This window comes from Echinops telfairi, unplaced genomic scaffold (assembly GCF_000313985.2).
Source record: "Echinops telfairi isolate 266 unplaced genomic scaffold, ASM31398v2 ScPeMD7_2573;HRSCAF=3158, whole genome shotgun sequence".
In the NCBI taxonomy this organism is placed as follows: Eukaryota; Metazoa; Chordata; class Mammalia; order Afrosoricida; family Tenrecidae; genus Echinops; species Echinops telfairi.
Window position 1 is genome coordinate 9,887,586 of NW_022106471.1, and position 19,751 is coordinate 9,907,336.

The following is a 19,751-nucleotide window of genomic DNA, read 5'->3' on the forward strand; positions in this document are numbered from 1 at the left end:
TCTAGGTTGCCACTGGTTGTCCGAAACCATGGGGGCTGGCGGGTGGGGCAGCGGTCACAGATGGCCTGGTTATTCCTGACAATGGATGGAAATCCCATATGTAAATGTGTGCTCTTTTAGATATCATAGCTTTCACTGGATTCTTTTTTTCCCCCTCAAACCCAAACCAACCCCAAATGTTATTTATTTAATATAATCATCACAAGGGTGCAGATGGAGACTTAATTTAAAAAACAAACAAAACACAAATGACATCACAGCTTAAGACAAGAGTTCTACACAGAAATCAAGTGGGGAGGGGGAGGGAGGACAGACATCTATGGAAGAGAAGACAACACAAGGGCAGGGAGGGTCAGGGCTCTTGGCTGGAGCCTTGCTTTTAGTAGGTTTCCTGCAGGTATTGCTTAAAGGCTGTGGGTTTTTTCCAGAGTTCGGCAGCATGTGTGTTCAAAGGGCTGTTAATGTTGGGCTTTCCCAGCAGACTCTGGATGGAGAGGAGAATAGTCCTGACGTCATACAGGGCAGACCACATGTCCTTCAGGATGTCCAGACAGATGTTACCCTGAGTGTCCATGTTGGGGTGGTAGCAGGGGGTGAGGAAATCACTGTGGGTGCATTGTCAGGGTAGCCACTGGGAACTCCAGGGAGAGCTTATACCTCAGGTCTTCATAGACTGTACCAGCTGCATCATGGATGGTCCCTATCCGCTTGAAAAGGTTATCTGATTCCAGGAAGGCAGAGATTCCTTTGTTGCCAGACATCATGAGGGTCATCAGCTCCTGTTGTAGCCTCTTGCCCACGAAACCCCGGGCTGCGCCCCTGCTGGGCTCGGCTCCTTTTCGGGTGGCTACGACACTGGCTGCGGTTGGGTCACGGTTTTGGGAGGCCATTTGCTCGGTGTTGGCAGACAGGACCTCGGAAGACTGGGCGGCAACTGCCAATCACTGGATTCTTAAAGACAAAATGTCCCCCCTCCCCCCAAGAAGTTAAGAAGCACTAACAGGATGTTAGGACGTTATATATGTACGTATCGTTGTTAGGCCATAGTGCTTCTGATGCGCAGTGTGACCCGATTTACAATAGAAAACACTGTCAGGTCCTGCGCCATCCTCAAAATTGTTATATTTGAGTCCATTGTTGCAGCTACTGTGTCAATCCATCTCATCGATGGCATTCCTTCTCTGCTCTGGCCCTCTGCTTTACCAAGCTTAAATGTCCTTCTCCAGGGAATGGTCTCTCTTGATAACATGTCCAAAGTATGTGAGACAAAGTCTTGCCATCTTGCTTCTGACGAAACATTCTGGTTGTACTTCCAAAACAGATTTGTTTGCTCTTTTGGCAGCCCACGGTACTTTCGATCTTCATTGCCAGCACCTCAATTCTACTGTAGCAACCCTTTTTCAGTCTTCCTCAGTCCATGTCCACCTCTCACATGTATGTGAGGTGACCAACAATGCATGGCGTCAGTCAGGCACACCTTAGTCCTCCAAGTGACCTCCTTGCTCTTCAACACTTTAATGAGGTCTTATGCCACAGATTTACCCAATACAACGTGCCCTCTGATTTTTGACAGCTTCAATCTTTTCTCCATTTATTACGATGTAACCAAATTATTTTCCTTAAGCTTAATGTAGTTAAACAACCCCCCTTACTAAATGCAGTTGGTGTGTGGTCCTTAATGCAGCCCGTGCGGAATTTTTATAATTCGCTACATTGCTCAAAGACAGACAGGAGGGATAAAGACGTCACCTGGAAGGGCAGCTGACTCGGAGAGTCTTCTCCTGTTGACCTGTTTTTGATTAGAAGCAAGACCTTGCTATCTCGTCAGTCAACGAAGACATCTGGGATTGGACTCTGACTTAAAGAACCTTCTCGCTCTGTTGGCTTGCTCATGGTCAACGCTTGGTTCCTGTGGTCACCTCCAACTTGAGTTCAAGTACAACATCTATCTGTGACTCCCTACAGTGTAAATTCCCAAGTAGAAGGCCTATACTCTCTGTGTTCTGATTTCCAAGAGGGCACCACAAAGATAGCCTCCCTTGCTGCCGGTTTCTTCTCTGGTACCCTCCAGTAAGCTTCTTTTTCCCTTTCACTTGGAGTTAGTAAACGTGCTTGGCTGCTACAGGGTAAGAAACTTTAGCAGGGTTAACAAAGATGTTGTTACCTATTTGTCTGGTTGAAAGGACTTGTTTTCATGACATTGTGCTGTGATCCACACTGAAGCTGCAATCTTTGATCTTCATCAGCAGGTGCTTCAAGCCCTCCTCACTGTCAGCAAGCAAGGATGTGTCGGCTGCATATCTCAGATGGCTAATCAGCCCTCCAACCCTGAGGGCTCTTCAGAGGCCAGTTTTCAAATTATTTGCTCAGCACACAGCTTGCTAAGTGTAGTGAGAGGACACAAACCTGACACACACCTTCCTGATTTTCAGTCACTCAGAACCCCTTTGTTCTGTTCACACAAATGCCCCTGGAGCCATGGACAGGTTCCATAGGAACACAATGAAATGTTCTGGAATTCCCATTGTAAATGTTATCCGTAGCTTGTGATGATCCATAGAATCGAATGCCTTTCCATAGTAAATAACACAAAAGTAAACATCTTTCTAGTATTCGCTTATAGCCAAGATCCACCTGCCATCAGCAATGATATATCCCTTTTTCCACATCCTCTTCTGAATCCGGCCTGAACCTCTGGCAGCTCCCTGTCAATGTACTGCTGCAACTGTTGCTGAGTGGACTTCTGCAAAATTTTACTTGCATGTGATATCAATTATATTGTTCAATAGTTTCTGTGTTTTGTTGGGTCACTTTTCTTTGGAATGGGTACAAATATGAATCTCTTCCAGTCAGTTGGTCAAGTATCTGTCTTCCAAATTTCTTGGCACAGATGAGTGAATGTATTTAGTGCTTCATTTCAATTGGTATTGTCAATTTCTGGAGCCTTTTTTTTTTTTTCCTAATACCTTTAGTGCAGCTTGGACTTCTTCCTTCATGGTGTAGATGCTTGATCATATGCTACCTTTTGAAGGGCTGAATGTTGGCTAGTTCTTTTTGGTGCAGTAGATATTTCTTCTGTCTTCTTTTGCTGCTTCCTGCAATGTTCAGTATTTTGCCCATAAAACCTTTGAATGTTGCAGCTCAAGGCTGGAGCTTTGAACTGAGCTCTTCAGTTGAAGACATGCTGCGCACGTTCTTCCTCCTTGGTTTCCTAGCTCCAGGTCTTTACGTGATGCATTAAATACTTTCTGTTGTTATAATTCATTATAGTACTTTCTACAATGCATTATAATACTTTCTGTTGTTTTCTGGAGCTACTGATATTTTCTGTTCAGGTTTACTCCATCTCTCCCATTTGCTTTTGCTGCTCTACGATCAAGAGCAAGTTTCAGAGTCTCCTCTGACATCCACTTTGATTTTTTTCCTCTTTTGTCTTTTTAATGACCTTTTTCTTTCTTCTTATATGATGTTCTGGATGTCAGCCCACACCTTGTCAGGTCTTCTGTTATTAGTGTTCAATGTGTCAAATCTACTTTTGAGATGTTCTCAAAATTCAGGTGGGATATACACTTTGGTTCTTGTGGACTAGTTTTAATTTTCTTCAACTTCAACTTATTTATAAATCAATAGATGGTCTGTTCCACTGTCAGATCCTGGCCTTGTTTTGGCTGCTTCTCCATTGCCTTTCATAGATGTAATATTTGATTTCTGTGTATTCCGTCTGGAAAAGTCCATATGTATAGTCATGATTCAGGTTGTTGAAAAAAGGTCTTTGCTGTAATTTGTTGGTCTTGCAAAAATTCTGTTATGTGTTCTCTATCATCATGTCTATCACCAAGGCCATATTTTCCAACTACTGTTTGCTCCTTCCTCTATTTCCAACTTTTCCATTTCAATAGCCAATAAGTGTCCATGCATTTTGATCACATTTGATCAATTTCAGACTAAAGAAGTTAACAGAATTCATCAATTTCTCCATCACCATTTTGATTGGTGAATACATTTGAATAATGGTTGTATTGGCTGGATTCCCTGGCATGTATTTGCTATAAACAGCATGGGGGACCATATCTAGCCTCCTCAGGCCTCCCCATTGCCCAAAAGCAGGCATCAGATCTGCCTCGATTCTCCATCCTCTTCACTGTACTGTGACATCAGCCGTTTCTCCTGTGGGGCACTCCACTTCTACACTGGGTTGCAATGGCTACACAGAACTCGTAGACAATACTCAACTTTATGGAGGTTTATTTGGGAAGTTCACAGTTACACGTCAGAAGCAGTAACTGGAAGGACACAGTCACTGGTCCACAGCAACACCTCTCCAACGCTCGCAACCAAGTCTCTCTCTGATCGTCATCCCTGGTCTGTGCTTCACACCTCCAGAGTCTAAGCTTGGCTCCTCTCGCTCTGCCCTAGTCTCCGTGTCACTGACGCTGGGGCATCTAGTGTGGGTGGCCTCTGCCACTTGACAGAAATCTTGGACGTTTTACCAGTAGTCCTGGGTTTTCTCTCCCTGCTCCTGCTTCGGATATGACTTGTTCTTAGAGCAGGGAGAGATCATGGAAACTGGCCAATCCCTTCTATTAACGTTACACATGCCCCATTTGCATAGTCCTACCCATCATTTGGTGGAAGTTACAAAGCCTTCAGTAGAAGAGCCATACTAAGAAATGCCACTCCATCACATGTATAGATATTATCCTATCACAGGCAGCACTGTATTTCAAGTCAGATTCAGAAGAGAGAAATCATTGCTGACATTAGTTGGATCGTGGCTGAAAGCAAAGAATACATAAAAATGTTGACTACAGTCTTATTGACTAGGCAAAGGCATTCGATTGTGGCTAATTGCAATGAATGAAAAATTCACAAAACTTAATTGTATTCGTGCAGAACTGTACATTGACCAGTAGAAGGCTGGAACAGAACAAGAAGATACTGCGTGGTTAAAATCAGGGTGTGTGTGTGAGGGGTATCCTTTCACCATACTTACTCAACCTGTACGCTGACCACATAATCTGAGAAACTGGAATATATGAAAAAGAATGTGGCATCAAAATTGCAGAAAGGCTCATTATCAACCTACAATACGCAGATGACAGCATCTTGCGTGCTGAGCCAGGAGGACTTGAAGCACTTGCAGATGACGATCAAAGGCCACAGCCTTCAGTCTGGAGGACACCTCAACATGAAGAAAACAAAAATCTTCACAACTAGACTAATAAACAGCATCACGATACATGGAAAAGATGGGAGTTGTCAAGGATTTCCACTTGACTCGGATCCACAATCACCGTCCACGGATACAGCGGTAAAAAATAAAATTAAAAATCAAATCACGTATCACATCGGGCAGATCTGATCCAATGTCCTCTTTAAAGTGCAAAGACGCGAAGACGTCACCTGAGGACAAATCTCCGCCTGACCCAAGTCACGGCACTTTCCCTGGCCTCGTGGATATGACAGCTGGACAATGACTATGGGAGACCAAGTGACTGCTGCGTACACTGGTGCTGGGGAAGAAGAGTGGCTCTACCAGGGACCTCCAGAGGAATGAACCAATCTGCCGTGGAGGCAACGCAACCAGAATTCTCCTTAGAAAGAAGGGTGTCACGACTTCAATCCCCCCATACTTTGGACATGATATTGGGAAGGACCAGTTGCTGAAGAAGTATATCGTGAGTGGTAATGTACAGTCATCAAAAAAGAGAGGGATTAACAATGATGGGATCAAACCTGGCAAATGTGAGGATGGCACAGGACCGGGCTGCTGGTGAGTCGAAACAGACCTGACAGGAGCAAACAGTAGCATCCTTTAACACATCCCTTCTACGGCCAGGACCAATTCGTACCGCTGTAAAAAGACACATGTATGTGGCTAGCCACTGCAGCATCGCAAAAATCCAATCAGTAATAGGTTGATAACTTTATTAAATTTACTCTACATGAGGTCCTCAAATTTAATCTACATGAGGTCCTCTGTTGTTAACGAAGTAGGGTAAATCATTTTGCACTGATTGAAAAGTTACTCATACATTCAGTAAAAATTTGCATGAATTGAATTATGTAAAACCAATACATGACTATGTGCATATCAGTGTGTGTACATGTACATGCCTATGTATTTATATAATGTATTTAGTTTTGTTATGCACAGAAAATGTGCAAAAGGAAACATGCCATTTATTAACACTAACTACTTCTGGGGAGAGACAGTTTTTTAAAAAGTTAATTAATATCTCTTTATTCATTATTTTATTGGGAGCTCTTACAGATGTGATAACATTCTATAATTCAAATAGATAAAACATAATTGTACAATTGCTACTACAATCAGTTTCAGAACATTTTCTTTCTTCTTGAACTCTTTGATATCAGCTCCCCCTTACCCTCTCCCTCCCCAGGAATGCTTGTTATTATTATAATTATTCTATTATATATATATTTGAGAGAGATAGTTTTTAAGACATAGGAGAGTCCCTTTTTGCTCCATAAATTATGAACTGATTTCTACAGTGAATAAATAACTTTTAATAAGCAGGTAGTAATGAAAACTTTTCAACATGGGTTGGCCAACTTGAGAAAACCATCCAGCGAGCAGAGGAGTGACTACAAAACCCACCACAGATATAGTTACAGCCCACAGCCAAGAGTTACGCTGTATGGAACAAGGGTGGGTCATGGTTTTCCAGCTAGGATGAAGGACAATCTATTGCTGCCAATGACGGCGCGCTGGGGAAAGCCAAGATGCCCCAAGTGGTAGCAGACCCACCGGTCCTGCACGTTGCTCTCAGATATTGTGCATTGTGACTAGTGGACTGTGAGGGAAAGACCATCCCAAAGAGTATCGGTTTGCAAAGCCTCAGGTAAAGCAGAGGACCAACCAAGATACAGGATCCCAGAGGCACTGGGCTGCACCCCCCTCGTGCACCCTAAGGTCACATATGCATACGTAAAGCATGCGTGTCAGATCTGCCTGCATCTCACACCACAGGCAAGGGCATAAGGTATCATTTTCTTTTGTTTGGTATGATTAGTCATTATTTAATTTTTACAAAGTGTTTCTCATGGGAACTCACAATGAGAGATCATAGTTAAATACAGTAATCATAATAAAATTATGAACATTAGAGTATAATTATTATTTTTGAATTTAATAATTTTATTGGGGGCTTGCACAACCCTATCACAATCCATCGTGTCAAGTACATTTGTTCATTTGTTGCCATCGTCATTCTCAAAACATTTTATTGGGGGCTCCTACAACCCTTATCACAATCTATACATCCATCCAACCATGGTGTCAAGCACATTTGTTCATTTGTTGCCATCATCATTCTCAAAACATTTGTTTTCTACTTGAGCCCTTGGTATCAGCTCATTTCCCCCCTCCACCTCCCTCATGAACCCTTGAAAATTTATAAATTATTATTATTTTGTCATATCTTACACTGCGACATCTCCCTTCACCCACTTTTCTGCTGTCCATCCCCCAGGGAGGAGGTTATATGTAGATCCTTGTATTCGATTCCCCCTTTCCAACCCACCCTTCCTCCACCCTCCCAGTATCTCCATTCTCACCACTGGTCCTGAAGGGATCATCCGCCCTGGGCTCCCTGTTTCCAGTTCCTATCTGTACCAGTATACATCCTCTTGTCCAGCCAGATTTGTAAGGTACAACTGGGATCATGATAGTGGTGGGGGAGGAATAAGGTATCATTTTCAAACATGTTTTAATCTTTTGAAGGACCTGGCACACAGGGACCCCTGGGGTCATAGTGGTTCGAAACTACCAGACGCTCAGTGGGAGAAAGAGGAGGCTGCTTTCTACTTCCTTAGAGTTACGTCTCAGAAGCCCACAGGGGCAGTTCTACTCTGTCCCCTAGGGTCACTATGAGCGGCGTCGACTCTACACAGTGCGTTTGGAGAGAGTAGCAGGTCACATAAACTCTTCAAAATAATCCATCTCTTTGATATAAAAATAGCATGAAGGGAAAGATGTGAAGTACCCCCACCCAGTTTTCAGCCTGAATTTTTCAGCAATTAGCTAAATTTCTTACTTCCATTATGCCATCAAATCCATGATTCCCCTTATCCCTTCCTCCTTCCCCTGCCTGCATCTTGTATCGACGAACCATCAGAACTCAATATCCTAATTTCAGAAGGAAACAGAAAAGTACTGAAAAGCAAGTGAAAGAGAATAAACAGCCTAAATGCATTCTAGGGTGAATATAATGGTGTAAATACCCACATTTTACATCTGCTCATGTACAGGTTTAACTTTTTCTTTTGATAATATATATGCTGAACTTGTAAGCTATGGCAGCCCATACTGTTTATCTGACAGGAAGCAGGCCCAGGCAAATATCTTTGTAATAAAGGCCAGCTCAGGGCTGCATATAGCTCTGCTGCTATGAGAGGCAATTGTGGTCATCCTTATCTAAGGGAGTGTTGCCTGCAGTGAGGTAAGAATTGCTATTGCTGAAAACTTGAGGTCAAAAACTGTGTATTTTTAACTGGAGTTATATGCCAAGCTAAATGTTCTTGGGCTTTCCTGGCTAAGTTACCATCTCAAATATTTAAAACCTTCGCAGAAATGTTAGAGAGCTAAAAAAAAGGCCTATCTATCCCTTCCAGCATCCTCTTAAGGAGGATACTATGCCACCATTTTCTCATCTGGCCTTAGGAGGTTTCCTTCTATACCTTTACCCCATATTTCACTAGATAGTTACTGTGCACTTAAAACAAATTTTCCTTCTTTCTCCTAACTTCTATTTATAGCGTTTTCCAAAATTTCACCCAGGTGCATTCAATAACTAACAGTGAGACAGGATGTCAGCTCCTTCAGATTTCAGAAGCTCAATGTCACCTCCTCCCCTTTGCTGTTTCACTCACTGCCTTCTTGCATTGAGGGGAGAAGGATGCATTAAACCCAGTTTTAAAATGCTGTGACTCTTTTTGAAAGACTGAGGGGGGATTCAAGCAGCAATGAGAGAAGAGGGTTTCTATAAAGGGGGCACGTACACTGTCACGAAGGCCATTCTGACTCACAAACAGCAAAGAAATGGCTATCACAGTGAGATTTAGGCATAAACTGGTGAAGAGCCCAGAGGCCAGAGGTCAGGATCCGGAACAGGAGGCCAAGTCCTCTGCTCCTCATCAACACAGAAAGACGACAGAAATCTGGAATGTCTTTTTGGTTCTCAAGTTGGCGTCTGGCTTGGCCGGGCTGTTTCTGAACCGACTGCGGTACAGAATGGACGGTGCTCAAGCAAGGACAATTTCCATACGGCCTGATTCCGGTGAAGGCTTTTTTTATTTTGCCCTGCGTTTCTTGACCTCAGAACAAAGTGGCTTTAACCCAAGTAGAAAACCTAGTGGCCTCTTCCGGGATCCTTAGGCTACAGTCTCCCTTCCTGGGTCTTCCCCACAGGCCTGGCTGGCTGGATCCACTCCCCCCACACCCCCGGGAGAGTCCCTGGTCCCAGATTTTATTAAACTACCATATTCTCTGAGAGGGCCTACAAATGGATTCCATTTTTTTTCTGGAGGGCAGTTTATCAATGTTCATCAAAGTCTTAAAAATAGACACATGTGCTTCACTTCCAGGAATTTATTCAAGAGAAGTCAATTAATCTTCCAGTTCGGGCTTTTCAGTTTTTTCCCTGTTCTCTTTGAATGTTACAGTTTATGGGCCACGTTACTGTTCTTTGTGTCATTCTGTAACGTCACTAGAAAAAGCACCAGTAAATATCACACAGATACAAATATACTCAGTCCAGGAAAATGCCTCTTGCATTCAGGAGTGTTTAGTGTTAAGTGAGGGCGGAATACCTTCAACAACGACTTTCTTTTCTGAAAAATTCAATATACACTAAAAGTAGTTTTTAACCATTGCCTATAGATCGGGGATGTAATAAAAAGAAAATGTGAGCAAAGTTTGTGCGCACCTTTGCAGAACTATTGCTTTGAAAGAGGACGGAGACAGAGCTTCGAAGGGTCCTGATTTCCTGTCCCAGTGGCCCCTGGGGAGTTCCTCCGTGCCTCCACAGATCTTCATGGGCACGTGAGTCCAGGCTGGCGTGGAATCGAGTTCCTCCCTCCCAGGCCATCTGGAACCCCACTCTCTGCGAGCTGGTCTCCCCGCCCCGCCACTATACATCAGGAGACATGATCTAGGCTCTCCTGGGTCACAGGACGGGGTCTTGGGAACAGAAAGCACGTTTTCATGTTTCTCTGGTCAAACCACATGTCCTTTCTGAATCTATTTATAGGACTGCCTCAGGGAGTTTTCTGAAGGCCCACAGGGGCTACACACAAGACCTCTGGTCATTGTTCGTCAGAGAGGAAGCCTGTCTTTTCAGCTTGGGCGTTGGGAGAATTCCTAAGATGTCTCCAAATTGATTCAGGAGAAACTGCTTCACAGAAGAGGGCTTATTTCTGTCCCCAAATAAACTTACTAGAACCAACACATACTGGAACCACAGCCCATGGGAAACACATTTTTTTCCCCAACACATTCCATCCCAAAGGCAGCTGTGATGTTTCCAAATGTTTATCAGTATCAATGTCAAAACCTCTCAACAAGAAACACCACCACAATCTACTAATTTACATCCTCTTCCTCTTAGAACTCTCTGGGGGGTGTTGTAAAGTCCCTAATCCTACATTGGCTTCTCCTGAAGACATTTTCTTTCACAGGTTTTATTTGATGACTCAAGTAGAATTTTCTGAGGAAAAAGAACCACACGTCACGTCACCTCAGAGCGATTTCCAACCCCGGAAACTCTGATTTGAGCAGCATGCGAGGGAGTCCCTTTCTGATCAGGGCCGTTCGTCACAGGTTCAGGGTCAAACCACTGCAAATGCACGGAGGGGTCAGCCCCAGAAGCAGCGTGTGGTTTATTAGGCTCTGGGAAGCTCTCCTAGACCTCATTTCAGGGCACATGACACTCGAGGCCAGCTCTGACGTTCTATGACTACATGTTTTCTGTTTCCTTTTCTAATTTTTCCATGATTGATCCTGCCTACGCTCCTAGAGGCCTGCCCAGGAACAAGGCTCCGTAGCGGGCGTTTCTGAAGTGGTGGTTTTGCACCCCTGACATCAAAGCCTTGCCCTCAGCCCTTGGGAACTGGAGTCTCTGGACCAGGGGTCCTCAAACTTTTAAAACAAGGGGCCAGTTCACTGTCTCTCAGACCCGTTGGAGAGCTGGACTATAGTTTAAAAAAAAAAAAACTACGAACAAATTCCTATGCGCACTGCACATATCTTATTTTGAAGTAAAAAAACAAACAGGGCAAAAACACCCGGCAGGCAGGATAAATGTCCTCAGCGGGCCACATGTGGCCCGCGGGCCATAGTTTGAGGACCCCTGCTGTGGACAGAGGCCTCGAAATCTGCCTTTTAGGTTTGTTTTGTAAAGCTTTTACCGGTGACCTCTGCTGAGCCTTGCACACGATATAAAGAATGACGACCCCTGCGCTGGACCAAGTGTAACAGACAATGGGGCAGCAGACAATGAAGGGAGGGAGACAGAAGCCCCAGCAAGCCTGACAGGAAGAGTTTAATGGAGGGTTTAATACCAACAGGGAAGCCGGCCGGGAAAGGTGAGTGGGAGGCGTCCCGGACATGGCTGCCGGCCCTGCCGACGTCATCTTGGGTCAGGCCGGCTGCATCAGGCTGCTGATACTGTCTTCCACCTCAGAGAGTTTCTTCAGGATCTGGTTGATCTTGACCTCATCCAATTCCAAACACAGAAACTCAGATTCCTGGAAAACACAGAAGGATGTTTTAGAGGGGCCCCTCCTGAGACAGTCAAGGCTCTGCATCTGATATGACCCCGCTCCAAAGGCCCAGGGTCCCTTCTCAGCAAGTCCGGTTCAGGATCCAACTCCTCAAATGCATTCCTGTTGCTGTTTTACCAAAGCAAGTAACTCCCAACAGTGCCTTAAAATGACACCACTTTTATGAAGGGCACCCAAATGCTAGGTGGCCTTAGTGTGAGGGTATGGGAAGTTCTTACCTGTTGCTTCATCTGATCCTGCGACTTTTTAACTTACTAGTTTATTATTATGCCTCAGCAAATTAACATTGAACAATTTCTACACAAATGACTTAGTGACGTTGGTAAGACTTTTAGACAATGCATCATGATTCATGCACCCTGGATGTGCCATTTTAGATCCTATAGCAGTTTTCCAGATGAGCCGGTAAGTACTGTCATTTTACAGATGAAGACCCTGAGGCAAGAGAGGCTGACCAGCATTACAAAATCAGATTACAAAATCCCAGTTCTGACGGACTCCAAAGCCCATGTTCTCTCCACAGCGCCCGGCAGTATGAAAGGTCTTTATAAAGCCCCTGAAGATTGCATATTATGAAAAAACTATGCGTGGGTTTCAAAACTTTTTTGTACCAAAATAAACTCATATTGCCTTGTTAGAAATGTCAGAACAGGATCCAATCTGAGGCAGGAGGGAGAAGAGGTATCATTTGAAAAGAGTCTATCAGAGCAACATGAATTCTGCTAAAACTGAAACAAGAACAGCCTTGCTATCATGCAGGGTGCAATCTAGAGTGGACTATTGCAGATAGAGTTAGGTTAAAATTTAATACCATCTCATTTTCTCTCCCTTTTGGTCCCTTTAAAGTTGTTCTAGTGTTTAATATTTTCTACTTCCTTTTCAATCGAAGGTTTTCTCTGTTTTATTTGGTTATTGCTGTTAGTTTTGGGGTTTTTTTTTGGGGGGGGCGGGGTGTTGGTGGTGTTGGTATGTTTTTCTGTATATAAAATCCAGGATAGGTAAATCTATAGAGACAGTAATTGGATTAATGGTTTCTTGGGGGTATAGCAGGGGAGGTTCAGAGGAAGTGAGTTATTAACAATGAGTACAAGAAAAAAGAAAATGTTCTAAAATTGATTATAGCAATGATTGTAAAATTCTTCTTGATATGATTGAACTATTGAATGATATGTGAATCATGTGTCAATAAAACTGTCTCAAAAATCCCAAGAATAAACATTAAATTGATGATGAAATTTTGGTGGAATAGTGAAATCATTGATGCTGTGCAAAAAGTTTTATGAGGACAATGTTCCAAGGAAATCAGCAGTTTACAAATGGATAACCCCTTTTAATACTTTGCTTACTGGTCATGGACTAACTAATGATGACATTTGCATTTGTTTACAGAGTTTGTAAGCCTGAAAGCAACACAGCCTTTATAGGAGCTGGCTGCACAGGATAGTTTTCGCTTGAAATAGCCGGTCAACAAAATTTCAAGAGAAGACAAATGGGTGCATAAGCAAATGTGGCGAAGAAAGCTGATGGTGCCCGGCTATCAAAAAGTATAGCCTCTGGGGTCTTAAAGGTTTGAAGGTAATCAAGCGGCCATCAAGCTCAGAAGCAACAAAGCCCACATGGAAGAAGCACACCACCCTATGCAACCACGAGGCGTCGAAGGGATCAGGTATAAGGCATCAGCAGAAAAAAAAAAATCTTACCATAGTGAATGATGGGGGGAGTGCGGAGTGGAGATCCAAAGCCCATTAGTAGGCCACTGGAGATTCCCTTGCAGAGGGGTCTCGGGGAGGAGACCAGCCAGTCAGGGCGCACCCTGACAGTAACAACGATGAGAAATACAACTTTCCTCTAGTTCCTAAATGTTTCCTCCCCGCTCCCACTACCTTGCAAATCTGGCTAGACCAGAGGATGTACACTGGTACAGATAGGAACTGAAAATACAGGGAATCCAGGGCAGATGAGCCCTACAGGACCAGTGTGTGAGTGGCGAAACAGGGAGGTAAAGGGAGAACGGGTAGGAAAGAGGGAACAGATTACAATGAACTGTGTGTGACCTCCTCCCTGGGGGCCAGACAACCGAAAAGTGGATGAAGGGAGATGTCGGACAGGGCAAGATATGACAAAATAACAATTTATAAACTATCAAGGGCTCATGAGGGAGGGGGGAGCGGGGAGGGAGGGGAAAATGAGGACCTAATGTAGGGGGTTTAAGTGGAGAGAAAATGTTTTGAGAAATGATGTACAAATGTGCTTTACGCAATTGATGTGTGTATGGATTGGGATAACAGTTGTATGAGCCCCTAATAAAATGTTTAAAAATAATAATAAAATAAAAGCAAAAAAAAATGCAATCCTGAAGGCAGTGCACAATCAGAGCAATGGTTATCAACAGGTAGAAATGGTCCAGTCAAAGCAAAAGTGGCAACAGGTTGGTTTTTTTTGATGCATGAGGTATTTTGCTTACTGACTTTCTGGGGGTCCAATTTGCCAATTATGAGTGTTTTGAGAAAGCCAAAGCTTTAGCAGCAAAGTGCTCCAGAAAGCTTCAATAGAGAATCCTTCTTCACCATGACAAGGATTCTATGCCTTCTGCTCAATAGCAATTCTTCGAGTTTCAATGGGAAATCATTAGTTAGGCCTCCGCCTGACACTCCTGATTTGGCTCCTTATGACTTATTTTTCTTTTCTTTTATAAAATCATTTTACTGGGGGCTCATACAATTCTTATAACAATCCATACATACATCAATTGTATAAAGCACATTTGTACATTCATTACCCTCATCATTCTCAAAACATTTGCTCTCCACATAAGCCCCTGGCATCAGCTCATTTCCCACCCTCCCTTCCTGCTCCCCCCTCCCTCATGAATCCTTGATAATATATAAATTATTATTTTGTCATATCTTACACTGTCTGACATCTCCCTTGACCCACTTTTCTGTTGTTCATCCCCCAGGGAGGAGGTTAATATGTAGATCCTTGTAATCGGTACCCCCTTTCCACCCCACCCTCCCTCCACCCTCCTGGTATCGCCACTCTCAGCACTGGTCCTGAAGTGATCATCTGTCCTGGGTTTCCTGTGTTTCCAGTTCCTATCTGTACCAGTGTACATCCTTAATCTTAAAAAAAATCTTTACAGGTGCCCATTTTTCTTCAGTGAATAATGTAAAAAGAAAAACAGACTAGATTAGTGTGGTTAACTTTCCAGAACCCTCAGTATTTTCAAGATGGACTGAATGGCTGGTATCACCATTTAGAGAAATGTTTTGACTTTGATGACGCTTATATTGAGAAATGAAGTTTATATAGTTCAAACTTTTTATCTTTTAATTCTATTTGTCCACCTTCTTTTTGAAGTGCCTTCATATAAAGATTTGGATTGGCTTGGAGACACATAAGAGTTAGGCTAATTTCTGGTTAGCCAGAACTGGTGACAAACAGTGACAAGATGCTTGGGTACCATCAACTGCATAATCACTAAACAATGATCCTGAGAAAACAACGAACACTTCTGGAAGCTTTCCACTTGCTGCAAGCCACCTCTATCAAGATCTCCTTTAAACACATTCCCTCCAGCCACTGTTTCCCTATTGTGTAATCAATTAAATCCTAAATTGGGTAGACGTAAAGAATAAGGACTTTAGGTTTGATGGAAGAAAGCTCAGGCACACAGGAGAAACCCTCACTTTGCAATCTCTCGAGAGCCCAGTGCAAATGATCTATTTCCAGGAGCAGCTATATTAAGATCCTCAAGAACATCAATCAAATAATTTTAGAGCAGTTATGTATCCTTACAGATAATATACTACCTTGTTTTCTAGCTAATGAAATTGAGCATGACCCATCTAATGTTTATTGACAGCAGAGCTACCAGGTCAAAGCTCTTTTCTTGACATTTGCCTCTGAATACTGAAGCCTCTCCCCAGGGCTCCCCTAAAATGCCAGGTAAATTCCAAAGGTCAGTGAGTCTGTTCAGAGGGAGGAAGTCATTCTGTTCTCAGCTGGAAGAAGTGTATTTTATAAAAAGACCATGGCAGTTGCTAACTGCTGGGCTACACTGCCACTGTTGCCATGGTGCCCCCAGGAGAGCCAAGTGAACAAGTGCAGGGGGACGTGGGGGGCCTTGCTTCCAAGGGAGGAAGGTCGCTTCTCCTGCCCACAGGGACCCGTCTCTTCAAACACTGACTTAGATAGAAGAGTGTGGTCTCATATGTGAGCTTGGAAAATCTGCCAATTTTGCACTTAGTCCAAAGCAAAATCCAATTTTAAACAAAGAAAGATTACTAATAAAAGATGCTTCCTGTGTTCACATAGCAGGAAGGGTTTTGGAAAGGAGAAAATTATGGTGATTAGGCAGTTGATTGTGGATCCCAGTAAAATAAAATCCTTGACAACTTCAATCTTTTCTATATATATCAAGACGTTGCTTATTGGTCCAATTTTGAAGATTTTTTAAAAATGTTGAGGTATAATCAATCTATAGTAAAGGCTTTAAGTTCCTTTATTAAGTACTTTAAGTCCTCTTCGCTTTCAGCAAGCAAGGATGTATCACCAGTATATTGCAGGTGAATCTTTCTCCAACCCTGATGTCATGTTCTCTTCACTTGGTCTAGTTTCCCAGTTTGTTAGCTCAGCACGAGGCTGTCTGGGTGTGCTGACAGAATACAAGCCCGAAGCACACCTCTCCTGATTTTCAACCATGGAACGTCCCTTGTTCTGTTCCAACAACTGCCTCTTGGTCGGTGTACAGGTTCCATGTCAGCACAATTAAGTGTTCTGGAATTCCCAATCTTTACATGCTATCCAGTCACTGTCCTTAGATTCACAACAAGCGTTCGTGTAGGAAGCAGGAAAGAAATCAAATGACTTATTGCATTGGGTAAATCTGCTGCATAAGTGTAAAGGCGGAACTGAGGAACAGGGATGAAGATGGACATAACTGACAGGACACGGGAGAGCAGAAACAGAAATAGCTTTATGAGGTAGGGGGAGAGCTCCCGGACGAGGTTCTGTGACCTAGGCCAACAGGTCAGGGAAGTCATGCTCAGCAGCTGGGGGTGAGGGTTTTTAAAGGGGTGGTGAAGAATGTATGGCAATTATGACAATCAGCATACGGGGTCTGGAAACTCTGAGAATTGCTTGTTGACTCCTCACGGCTTTCTTTGAACCCAGAACATCTGGTTTCACTGGTTATCTTAAATGGCGCCGACTGCTGCTAACCTTTGGGATGTGCAGGGAAGCACGTGCAGGGCCCGAACCTGCTTCGACTTAGTCCAAACGGGGGCTGCCTAGTTCAGACCTGGCTCAAACATTCCAAGCTTCTTAATATTGGTAATGGGGTGACATTTTCTGTCTTAACTACTTCCTGCTGAGATAGGGTGAAGAAGGGGATTAAGAATTGGAAGGTTTGGGGGCCGGGCCGGTCGGTCGGCAGTGGACTGTAAGAGTGAAGAAGCTGAAGCTGGTGGTGCTCCATTGACATTTCCTGATTTCATTGGTCATGGTGCGGAGTGCCTTACCATTATGTTTAACTATGCCCGATTCAGTAATATAATAACAGTCTTTATTTAGAAACATGCATGTTCCTCTTTTATCTGCTGTTAATAAGTCAAGAGCTTGGCGATTTTGTAGGGTGACTCGTGCTAAGGATGTTAACTGCCTTTGGAGGGAGACAAGAGAGTAATCAGTGTGATGTATTTTTTTGCAATGGATGATGGATACTTTTGCTGGCAGCTGAAGAGCCTGTAAGAGATTAACTATTTATTTACCATTTACTACGGGGGACCCTTTGGTACTCAGAAAATCCCCGCTTCTTCCAGATAGTGGCATGACAGTGAGCTATAAGGAACGCATAATTAGAATCAGAATATATATATTAGCCGTCTTTTCCTTTAGCTAGATGGAGAGCAACAAGTTTCGATTTTTGAGAAGTAGTTTTTATTGGGAGGCATGCAGCTTTCCAGACTTGGTCAAGTGAGAGGACAGCATAAGCAGCCTGCCATTGCCCCCTAGGCATTTACGACAGAACTGCCATCAACAAACAAAGTTAGATCTGGGTTAGGATAGGTTGATCAGAGAGTCTGGGTGGGGGCAGTGTTAGTTCCTCAACTGCCTGGGGGCAGGAGTGATCACTAAGGTCCAGCGAGTCTAGGAGCTGAGGCAAGAGGGAGCCTGGCACAGAGTTGTTAGAGTTTTTGATAAACATGCGACAGATTTTCTGCAAGCGGCTTGGAGACAGCACAGACAGGACTCAGTGTGAGAGGAGGTCCTGCAGCCTGTGGGGATAGGTTTTCCCTGGGTTAACTTTAGGGCTCTTTTGGTGAGGGCAGCGGCTGCTGCCAGGGCCCATGGGCAAGGTTGCCAACCCTGACTGTCATATCTAGTTGCTTAGACAGGCAAGCTATAGGGGATAGAGCGGGCCCCAGGGGCTGAGCCAGGACTCCGACTGCTATACCCTGGTTTTTTGCCTGTGTAGAGTAAAAAAGGTTTGGCAAGGTTTGGTAGACGCAGGGGTGGGGGTGAAGGTGGGGGTGTCGGTGTTTGTTAAAGGCAACTTTGACTTAGAGTTAAACTTTGAATGGTTGGGGTGGGGCACAGGCTTAAACAGATAGCAGTGGAATGAGATAAGTGTGTCTTATAGGGAGAGAGAAGTGAAGGGAGTTGGGCTGTGTCTGCTTTAGATCTGTTTTAGGAGGGGCTGCAGGTAAAGACAAATGAATGCTGACAAGCTGGGTTAGGGGGTGGTGGTGAAAAAGGTATAGTGGAAGGGAGAATGTGGGACAAGAGAGTATAGGGGTTGAGAGCTACCGGGACCGGGTGTACGGGGTTAACAGCTTTGTTAATGAGGCACAGGTCCTGGACCAAATGATAAGTACCATTTGGTTTCTTACTGGTAAGATTGGAGTGTTGCAGGGAAAGTGGGTAGGAATGAGGTTGTTAGAAAGGAGGCATTCTATGATGGGTTAACATCGGGAAGCAAAGGGGTCTGTAGGGCCAGTTCTTCCAGGTCGGGTGAGAGAAGGGGAAGGAGCAGAGGTGCTGTGAGACCAAAAGTAAGGTGTAAGGAGGTTCCTAACTAATTTAGAATGTCTCTTCCCAACAGAGGGACCGGGCACAAAAGGATTCTAAGGAGTAATGAGTAAAGGGCTAGTACACCTGGGGCAGGTAGGCTTGCCATCAACATCCATGACCGAGATAGAGGAAGGATTGCCCAGCCCTGAAAATGAGGGCAGGTCAGAAAAGACAGCTTCTGTGTAAGAGGAAATTTACTCATCCAATACCTTGAGCAATACCCCAGGCTTGGCGAGGGTGACGGGTGTCCAGTCAGGGTCTTCTCAGACTTCGGCCAATCCCAGCAGGGCCAACAGTGGGTCAGGAATTGGAAGGACAGTCCCCCCACGTGGAGACGCAAAGGGCCTGTCACTTTTCCAAGGACAGTCAGACTTCCAGTGGTGTCCGCTTTGACCGCACGCTGGGCAGGGTTTGGTTGCAGCTTTAGGCCTGGGACACTTCTGTGATCAGTGCCCTTCTCTGCACTTGAAGCAGGCACCAGGTGGTCATCATTGTTCCCATACACAATTGCCCCGCGCTGCCCTTTTGGGGCTTCACGGGATTGCCGGCCGCAGGGCTGCTACTAAGGCTTGGGTTGAAAATTTACCTTCTGCTGGAACCAGGCATCACAGACGGACTGCCTGCTCCTCATGGCTGCTAAAACCTTAAATGCCATATTCGCTAAATCTCAGAGCAGGGTTTGAGGGCCTATCTTCCGCTTTTTTTAAAGCTTTTAATGTAAAGCATCAGCTAAGCAGCTTAAAAAGGTGGCTGGACACTGGAGATCCCCTTGCAGAGGGGTCTCGGGGAAGAGATGAGCCAGTCAGGGTGCGATGTAACAATGATGAGAAATACAACCTTCCTCTAGTTCCTAAAGGATTCCTCCCCGCTCC

At 44.2% G+C, this 19,751-nt stretch overlaps 2 protein-coding genes across 2 annotated transcripts in view; both read right to left on the minus strand.

The window, feature by feature from the left end:
* Positions 1-261: 261 nt before the first annotated feature.
* Positions 262-890, minus strand: LOC101645332 (ubiquitin-conjugating enzyme E2 C-like). Its single transcript, XM_030886680.2, has 2 exons — positions 657-890; positions 262-568 (listed from the first exon to the last, which is right to left on the minus strand). The coding sequence occupies exons 1-2, from the start codon at positions 888-890 to the stop codon at positions 380-382; spliced, it is 423 nt and encodes a 140-aa protein (XP_030742540.1). The 3' UTR covers positions 262-379.
* Positions 891-11,546: 10,656 nt separating this feature from the next.
* The window catches only part of COMMD1 (copper metabolism domain containing 1), a 150,233-nt gene continuing 142,028 nt past the window's right edge, over positions 11,547-19,751 (minus strand). Inside the window, exon 3 of the mRNA XM_004710197.2 lies at positions 11,547-11,769. Within this exon, the coding sequence (XP_004710254.1) occupies positions 11,662-11,769 (108 nt within the window). The 3' untranslated portion in view covers positions 11,547-11,661. The remainder of the gene's footprint in view (positions 11,770-19,751) is intronic.

Coding starts and splice junctions, on each gene's coding strand:
- LOC101645332 (XM_030886680.2), bottom strand. CDS start 890: ATGGCCTCCCAAAACCGTGACCCAACCGCAGCCAGTGTCGTAGCCACC. Junction 569..656: donor CAGTCTATGAAGACCTGAGG/TATAAGCTCTCC, acceptor CCCAACATGGAC/ACTCAGGGTAACATCTGTCT.